General features: G+C 55.1%; 1 protein-coding gene across 1 annotated transcript in view; it reads left to right on the top strand.

Annotated features, from left to right (window-relative positions):
• The first annotated feature begins 4,515 nt into the window (after positions 1-4,515).
• The window catches only part of SUSD3 (sushi domain containing 3), a 20,271-nt gene continuing 15,274 nt past the window's right edge, over positions 4,516-9,512 (top strand). The window contains exon 1 of the mRNA XM_007468163.1: positions 4,516-4,603. Within this exon, the coding sequence (XP_007468225.1) occupies positions 4,516-4,603 (88 nt within the window). The remainder of the gene's footprint in view (positions 4,604-9,512) is intronic.

Raw genomic sequence — 9,512 nt, 5'->3', positions numbered from 1 at the left:
TCTGGCTGCCCAGAGGTGGAGGAGGAGCCCTGGAAGCAGCCCATCAGCCTTTGTCCCTCCTGTGCCCCTGTGTCCTGGCTGCTGAGCAGGCCTGGCATTCAGGAGGGCCTGGTCCTATCTGTTCTGTGAATCCATCACCTGCTTTTGCCCACCTAGGAAAGCATATAGCCCATAGGCCTGCCTCCTTCCAGCTTCCTTGCTACATGTCTCCAAGCCATCACTGTGAATCTGTGGGTGGTGGCTTGATGTCACCTGGGGTGATTCACCTGTCTCCCTCCTGAAAGCCAAGGAAAGCCTCACTTGTACAGACCTAGGGCCAGGGAGGACATCCCAGTGGTCAGAGCCTGGGCCCTGGTGGGGAGTGGGTTTCCAGCCAGGGTTTCCCTATAGAAGAGGACCAGCTCTTGCTTTCCTGTGGAGCAGCCAGAGGACTAGTGTGTGTGGAGGATGCCAAACAGCCTGGCAGAAAATATTTTTGGGAAAATTCCCTCCCCAAATACCCAGCTCATTGGAGCTACAAGTTTAGATTACTTTTTAAAATAATCGCTCTTAATTTAAAAACATAATTCTTTTAAAAAAAGAGGCAAAGCCCATGAGACCACCCTGCTTCCCTGACTCTTGTTTTGGGATGGAATTTTCTGGACTTGGTCCTTTATTAGAGGTTTTTAGGATAAAAATCTTATTTTTATATTGAGTGGTGGAAAAAATGAAGAACATTTAAAGAAAAACAAAAAGCATTTTACATTTCTAAAGTGATTATCCAATTTGAGGGAAACACACCAATGACCAACGCCTCCCCGCCACCCTGCCACCATGGCCTGTGGACACTGTGTCAGGACAATCAAGTTGAGGAAGGCTCTCTGGGACAGGCTAAGCCTTGAGGGAAGAGGAGACCCCCAAGCCAGATCTTCATCATCCCCTCAAAGTCTCTGGTAGCATGTGTGTAAGCCCATTTTATAGAGCAGAACACCAAGACCCAGAGCTTCCAAACCCCTCCCCCTTCACAAACCTCCCTGGTTCCTTCCTACCAGTTCATTTATTCAACAAATGTTTGTTTGGGCATACTGTGTGCTCCCAGATACCAACGCAGATGGGGAAGAGGTAACGGGGTAGGGGCTGGACCCCCAAATGCAGAGAGGCGAAGGCTTCGGTCAGTTCCTCAAGTGTCTCTGCTGGGTTCTTCTTGCTTCTTTGCCATTGCCTCCACCAGGGAGCCATATGTCCTATCTGCTTCACAGGCCTGAGGTCATGGCTTTGTCCAGGAAGGGCATTAGGGAGGGCTTCCTTGAGTAGGTGGCCAAGGCCTGAGGGCCAGGAGACACCAGCCTGGCATAGCACAGGCACTGCTCCCAGTCTGGGCCAGGACTTGGAGAGCTGGGGGGCAGATAGGGATGGCAGCAAGTCCAAACACTGGTAGGGCCTGTGTAACCCAGCTTTCAGGAGATGCTCCATCCTTGACCATGTCACAGTCTCCCTCACCTTGGGAGGGTGGCAGGATCTTTTCTATCCCTCAGATGAGAATACTAACGCTCAGGCACAGGATGCCTGTCAGAATCGCGATCCCTGACATGCATGGGGGGCGAGGTGGTGGCCCAAGCAGTCTGAGTCTGTGGTAGACTAGTGCCTTCGCCTCCCCAGCCTCAGTTTCCCTCCCTACTCATGGTAGGTGTTGCTGGTGCTCTCCAGGAGCACGCTGTTCCAAGAAGCCCCAGAAAAGGTAGATGGGGTGATCCAGATCAAGGTTCATACTGACTGAGTTTCCACCTCCAGAACCAAACCCAGTGCCTTCCACTGCTTCTGAAGATGTCTTTGACACAAGTGGGTGTTCTGAGGTATAACGAGGTGTATAGTTTCCTGTGGCATATGACAGAAGTCTCAGGCCACCACCAGTTCCCTAACGGTACAAACGGAGGCCAGCGCCACATGCTTGAATACCCAGAACATGCAACCATGCCACAGATGGCCAAGAAAACATGTTGTCTCATTCTTGTTATGTTATAGGCTGTTATGGGCTGAAATGTGTCCTCCCAAAATTCAAGTGATTAAGTCCTAACCCCCAGTAGCTCAGAACATGACCTCATTTTGAAATAGGGTCTTTATAGAGGCAATCAAGTTAAAGTGAGGTCATTAGGGTGGCCCTATTCCAATAGGACTGGCATTCCTATAAAAAAGGGGAAATTTGGACACAGAGACAGATATGCACAAAGGGACAAAACAGCTGTATGAAAATTGAAATGATGCTGCCACAAGCCAAGAAACTATCAGAAGCTGGGGAGAGGCGTGGAGAAGACCCTTTCTAATGCCTTCAGGCATTAGAAAGCACCTTGATCTCAGACTTCTGACCTCCAGAACCCTGAGATTACACATTTTTGTAGTCCTAAAGTACCAGTCTGTGGTACCTCATTACAGCAGCCCCAGGATGCATACACATACCAGGCCTGGGCCAGCATGTGGTGTTGTAGGCAGCCTACAGGCAGCTTCCACCAGCTCTATCCTGTAGTTTCAAGGGCCACACCAGACCTCCCCTCCCAGCCCTGCTCATACACCTACAGGCAGCTGTCCTGGGTACAGTGGTGTGCACAAAAGACCAGAGCCAATGAGAAGGTCACAAGACCCCAGAGGTGGGCATGGGGCCATGTGGTAGGGAATTCTGGGGTCCCATGTCCCTGAGTGTGGTCTGAAGGGGGCAGATCACAATGGGCCCTGTGGATTCACCTGGCTTCCTGATGTGGCAGATGGGACATACATGCTTGGTTCACATCAAGGGAAATGAAGTAAGTCATTATGTGTGACCCCCAAGTCTGACGTGGGAATTAGATATTACGGGGTGAAACAACTCTGACCCAGGAAAGGGCAGGGCTCTTATGTATCGCACTGAACATCAGCTTCTATCAGGCTACAAAAGCAAAGGTGGGGAGGGGCTGGCCTGCTGGAACCCTGCTCTATTGTCCCACAAGACACCCACCTCTTCGATTCCACCTGCCAGGCACTCCAGAGCCAGGCCTGTCCAGCTGGGCCACCTCACAGACTTGCAGGGTGACCACACTGGACTTCTGGCTATACCTCAAGTTTCCAAAGAATTAAGATCTCAAGGCCTTGCATCAGTTGTTCTCTCTGTCACTAACTGCCTAATGGTGGATCCCTGGATTTATCTTGGTATTCACTCCTAGTCTAATGTTTGATCCCTGGGTCTATCTTGGTTCGCACTCATAGTTTAATAGTGGATCCTCGTGCCTAGGTTGGTCTCCACTATTTAGCCCATTGTTGGATCCCTGGATCTATCTTGGTCTCCACTACCTAGTCTAATGGAGGGTCCCAGTGTCTACCTTGGTCTCCATTCCTAGTCGAATAATGCATTCCTGGATCTATCTTAGCCTGCACTCCTAATCTAATAGTGGATCCTTGTGTCTATATTGGTCTCCACTACTTAGTAATGGAGGATCCCTGGGTCTACCTATGCTAATGGTGCACCCCCGGATCTATCATGGTCTCCACTACCTAGTCTAATGGAGGATCCCTGTATCTATCTTGGTCTGTACTCAAATGTTCGATTCATGTGTCTCTCTTGTTCTCCACTACCTATTCTAAGGATGGATCCCTGGATTTATCTTGGTCTGTACTCCTAGTCTAATGATGGAGCCATATGTCTATCTTGGTCACCACTACCTAGTCTAATGGTGGATAAACTCAGTGATCCACCATTAATCTAGAAGTGCAGACCAAGACAGACCCAGGGAGTCTCCTTTATACTAGGTAGTGGAGATCAAGATAGATCCAGGGATCCACCATTAGAATAGATAGTGTAGACCAAGATAGACATAAGGATCCATTATTAGAGGAGGATTGCAAATGAAGATAGACCAAGGAATCCTCCACTTACGTGCCCTCAGCTCTACAGGGCTGGTCACCTGATCAGGAGCTGCCCTGAGATGCTCTGGCCGGGGAGGTGGGGGGGCGCGTCTATTGAGTCTGTTGTCTTAGAGCTCCCTCAGTGGTTGCCTGGGCCTGGGCGGGGTGCTGCGCCTGGGCTGGGCGGGGTCCTAGGGAGAGGAAGGGGCGGGCCGCAGCCCTGAGCCTAGCCAGGGGCCCCTTCAGAGGGAGCTGGGTAGGAGGAGCAAGGAGAGGGCAGGCCCCCGGGGTGTGTGAGGCCAGGGCCAGACCCTGGAGGTCTGAATCCTGCCCCCCACGACTCGGGGGTCCCTCACTGAGGACCTACAATATCGACACCCACCACAGAGGGCCTGACCCACAGTGACGCAGATGGGGTTCACATGTGCTACTCACCGAGAACACCTGGTCTGTGGGGGGCCCTGGTGGTCGGAGGCGCAGGGGCAGAGGTCAACACCTACGCAAAGCCCTGGAGCGAGACTTCCCGCTCTGCTGGCTTCGCCCTTCGGGGATTTGGGTTCCTGCGGGGTCGGCCCCGCCCTCAACCCTGGATGGGCGTGACCGGGCGGCCCCGCCCCCGCTGGCCCCTGCGCTGCAGTCTGGCCGAACGCCGCGGAGCGCGCAGGGATGCACGAGGAGGCTACGACCCTCAGCCGCAGGGCGAGGCCTGGGGGGCGCATGGGGGACGCCACGCCCGCCCCGGGAAACTGCACAGGTGAGGGCCGAGGCCGCAGACCTCGAGCGGGGCTCTGCGCCCATTTCTCAGACGGGGAAGCTGAGGCGCGGGGTGCACAGCCCTGCGCGGGGGTGGTGGGTGCGGCACTGCCGCGGTGAGGCGCAAAGTCGGAGGACAAACCTCCCCGACGCTCTCCGTCCGCCCAGCAGGCGCCACAGCGGAGCCGAAGCCCAGCGGCAAGCGGCCAGAAACCAGGCGGCGGCGTCCAGCTGCCCGCCAACCCAGGTGCGCGCCTTTTCCCAGTGGGGGCCGCCTCACTGCGGGGGCTGTCGGTGTGACAGACGTGGGGAAATCGAAACTGGCCTCACCTAGGGAGGTGTTCTGGATCCTCAGCTAGCTCCCCAGCCCCACTTCACAGGCGGGGAAACTGAACCTGGGAGAGGGGATGAACTGCTCAAGGTCCCGCTGCAGCCGAGCCTGCGGTGAGGCTCCGGGGTCTCCGGAAGAAGGGGTGGGCTGGCTGTTATCTTCAGTGTTTGATTTCGAGATTGTTTTGTAGGGGGTTCACCTTCCTGCCTTGTTCGGATAGGGGGATTGCAGCTGAAGCCCCGGATTCGAATGTCGGCCTTGCTCCATGAATGCGTCTAAAATCTAACCCTTTTAGAAACAAAGATAAAGCCAGACCTTGAGCCGCAGATGTTCCTGGAGGCTCACTTTAGGGCACACTGCCCGCTCCCCCTTAAACCTCAGGGTCTTTGCACACCTGTGCCCCAGGCCAGGCGCTGAATTGCACAAGTGGAAGCTGGGCCTGAAAGAGCAGGCTGGCACAGGTCACACACACACACACACACACACACACACACACACACACACACACACACACACACACACACACACACACACACACACACACACCCGGGATGCAGTCAGTCATGCTGAAAACAGTGACACCTGCCACCTTGGGGGGAATGCTGGCTTCCTCTCAGATGGGGAAACAGGCCCAGGGAAGTAAGTCACAAAGCAGAGGCATGTGGCTTGGTGGTGTGGAAGCTAAGACCTGATACTGCCCCTGGTGTGGTGGGGTCGGTTTATCTTCTTTGACTCCCTCGGGCAGCCTGATGCCCAATCCTGAATTTGGTGTTTTGCCCCGTGTGTGAAGAGGACAATGTGTGTGCAAGTTGTGCAGCACTGCTTGGGGGAGGTGAGTGTCCACTGTGAGGTGGAGGGATCTGCCCAAGGTCAGCCAAGGACAGGGAAGGGGAGGTCCTGACTACATACAAAAGGCTGTTTTCAGAGGAGTCTCCTGGGGGAAAGAGGGTCTCAGAATCCAGTTCCTGCCCTCTGGCCTGCCAGGCCTGGCCCCAGTCCTGCTTCTGACCAGCTGCTCTTCAGCCTCCTCCCAGATGTGAGCCCTGTGGGTCCCAGCCTTTGAGTCCTTCCCAGGAATTTAGGGTTGGACCCCCACACACACAATGACCTGTGGTGTGTCTCTTTATCTCTGTGCCTCAGTTTCTCCATGTGCTAAGTGGTGGGTCCTGTATACCTGCCCCAGGCTTGTGGACAGGCCAGGGGGAGCCAGGGAGGGTCCAGTGCACCCACCCGTGCATGGTTCTGCTCCAAGGTAATGCTGTTGTCCTGACTCATCCACTCCTCTGCCCCATGGCCCCAGTCTCTTGGGCTCTGAAATGTGCACCCACCTCTCCTTGTGGGGCAGTGAAGTGATGGGTGTGGGGGTCTTTAGAGACAGTTTGGCACTGTGTAAAACACAGCAATGGGATGGGTGTTTTTCCTGCAATCTGTAAAATGGGCACATTATTCTACTTTTCCTAGAGGAGGTATGAGAGTCCAGTCAGACACAGAGTCCTAGGATTCTCCCCTCATCTCCCATGCATGATGACCGGGGAGAGGCAGGTGGGGGAAGCCTGGCTCAGAGCAAGGCCTTAAATCTTTATGGCCTTGCTCTGAATGGCTGACTGGGAGGCCACCCTCCCACTGCCCTTAGGCCCCTGGCCTGTCTCTGGCCCTGTTCCCAGGGCAGCTCCAGCACTCCCTGATGGAGGGATTGTCCAGGAACACGGCCCTGCCAGAGGAAGACCAGTGGCCAGAGGTGACCCTCCCCCATGCCCCTGAAAGGGGGCAGCAGGAGGACTGCTGGGTGGGTGAGGACGTGCTCTGTGGACATCCTCTTCACTTCACTCCTGCCGCCCAGCCACTGGGCCAGCCCTGGGCCCATTTCATGGAGGAGACCAAAGCCCAGAGGGTGTAGGTGGGAATCTAAATGTGGCTTATGTGCCCCTAAGGCCCAGCTCTGGCCTCCCACCATGGTACAGGCAGAGCTGCTGGATGAACGAGGCTCCCTGGAGCCTCGATGTTCTCCCCTGAGAGATTTGGGGGGATGGGGAAGTGCGCTCTTCCTGGTTTGGAATTTACCTGGTTATGTTGTGGAGGAGAATATATATTCTGGGTGTGTGAGCTGACCTGCTGTCAGGGAAGTGCCTGGGAGACCCAGGTCTGGACCATAGCCAAGGGCCAGGCTTGCAGTAGCTCTGAACCCTGCACCTGCCTCAGGACACATGACCTGGGCATGGGCCTTCTGCATGTGGCTGTCCCCACTGCTGGGATCTTGGGGGGTCCCACTCTCCATAGAGTACCTCTGTACATGTCACTCTTTAATTTCTCTTTGAGAAATTCCTCCTGAGGGTTCCTCTTTCCACTTGGGGAAACTGAGACTCAGAACTGAGACTCAGAAGCGACTTTCTAGTCCCACAGGGACCCAGGCCCATAGTGGGCTGGTCCAGTGGCCTGCTTCCCCCCATCTCCCCACTGTACCTATTGTCCACAGTCACAGCCAGCATAAAAGGTAACTTATTTACCTGGTCTCAGCGGGTGAGGTCAGGGTTTGGGGGCCATGTCGGCTCCAGAAAGGAGGATGGGAGGGATGGTCCTGTGGTCCAAGATTCCAGATAAAAGATTAACAAGCAAGGATTTTTCTCACCCCCACTGGCCAGGCAGGCTGTGGGAGGCATGGGCTGGGAGGACAGGCTGTCTAGGTCAGGCCATGCACCCCCTGTGTGTTAGGGGTGGGAGAGAGCATTGCCTGGGGCTGGGGAGTGAGCTGGGAGTGTCGGGCGAATACCTGATGGGCAGGTCTGCCTCTCTACTGTCCAGTGAGCCTATAGGGTTTGCTTTTGGTTTGTATCTTGCTTGCATCAAATCCATTCCCTTTGTTTTTTCTGTTGTTTTTCCTCTCCTCTGAGATTTATTTGTACATAGTAAAAACGATAGTGTCATGCAGGGTACAGAGAAAAAAATGCACCAAATGTTGAGGGGTGCAGGGGTCCAGCCAAAGGAAGGCTGGGGAAGTGTAGCATCCAGTGTCTGAGGGGGGCCGCAAGTGGACGGGGCCCGGCAGCAGGGCTGGAAGGAAAGGATAGCTGGGGGTGGTCCCCTTCGGGGACCAGTCCTAGGAAGGGTATACTGGCGTAACTGGGTGTCTGTGAGGGTTTTCAGCAGGGGATGGAGGAGGTGGGATTTGCCTCTTAGACACCAAGTGTGGGGAGGGACTGTTGGGGGCCCAGCTAGGGGGTGCAGGGGTCTCCAGGCTGTGGAGGGTGCAGTGAGGAGTGTGAGCAGAGGCTGGGTTTGCAGTGGTTAGGGGATGTGGTCTCTGGAGCCAGCTGGTGGTTTCATGGAATATCCTTAGAAGATGGGTAGACTGAAGCCCTTGTAGTCCCTTGATGCTGTGCCACCTTCCTGCCCCATCTAGGCTATGTGTCACAAGTCCTGTAGAAAGGTCTGGTGGGGGCCCTGCCAGTGTACACCTGGGGCCTTCAAAAGTCTGTGGGCCTCAGTTTCCTCATCTGGAAAATGGGCCCAGCCCAAAGTGTTTGCTGGCCTTCCAGGCCCAGAGAAGGGATGCAGGCCATCCTGTTGGAGTCTGGTGGGTGGCGGGTAGGGGTGGCAGGTGCAGGTATCCTGGGTGCTGTGGACTTGGGGTGGGGTGTAGGATGAGGTATTGAGCCTCCTCCTAGGCAGCGTTCATGAGCTCCCAGGCATCGGTTTAAGGTCTCCACCAGGTGGTCCCACTCCTGTCACCCCGGGGGCCAGGTCACACCCTATTTTGCAGGCTGGGAAAATGAGTCTGAGCAAGGCAAGGACCAGGTCCAGGAATTGAGGCTGGAGGTGGTGGAGCAGAGTCAGACTTGGTGGAGAGGGGCTGGGTGGGGTTTGGGTTCCTAGCAGACCAGGCCCACTTGGCTTCTCTGCCTTCTCCTCTGAGCCTGGTTGGGCTCTTGGATTACTGGGGGTTGAGCTCCTTGCCTCCCAGGTAGGGGAAGGTCACTGCAAGGAGGGGGCCATGGGCAAGGCTCATCCTCCCTCTACCTTCCATACCAGAGTTATTTCCTCTGACCTTTCATTTTCATTTTTAAAAGAAGAACCGTTCAAACAATACACTTATGCTAGGAGCAGGGGCTCCCTGCCTCTGATGGGCGTGAGACCCCTGTATTGGCTGGCTGGAAATGCAGCGTACGAGGCCTGGGGAGGGAGGCCATGACTGCATTTAAAGCCCTCCATTCCGAGTCTCTCAGAGGCCCCTCCTGTCCCCAGCCATGCAGAGTGCATAGTAAATGGGGCAGCGGCATTTTTGTTGGGCCTGTGCTTCAAATTTTCTTGTACCTTTCCCTTAAGTCTTCAGTTTGATGCACACCATGCAGGCATCTGCAGGTCAGGCTTGTTTCCCTTCTGTGGCCTCACCTCTCACCCTCCCACCTTGATGAGGCTCCAGGAGACAGGACAGGCTCTGGGCCTCTTGGGGTGAGGGGTTAGTTCTGTCTTTTAAGATGTGTGACCCCCTTGGGCGGTGAAATACCCTGCGGTGCTGTGTCACGATGAGCACCCTTAACCATAGCGGAACCCAGCAGCAGCACAGGATGTGGCTGTTGACAGG

This window comes from Lipotes vexillifer, unplaced genomic scaffold, assembly GCF_000442215.2.
Source record: "Lipotes vexillifer unplaced genomic scaffold, Lipotes_vexillifer_v1.1 scaffold466, whole genome shotgun sequence".
Lineage (NCBI taxonomy): Eukaryota > Metazoa > Chordata > Mammalia > Artiodactyla > Lipotidae > Lipotes > Lipotes vexillifer.
This window is presented reverse-complemented; position numbering and strand designations above follow the sequence as displayed.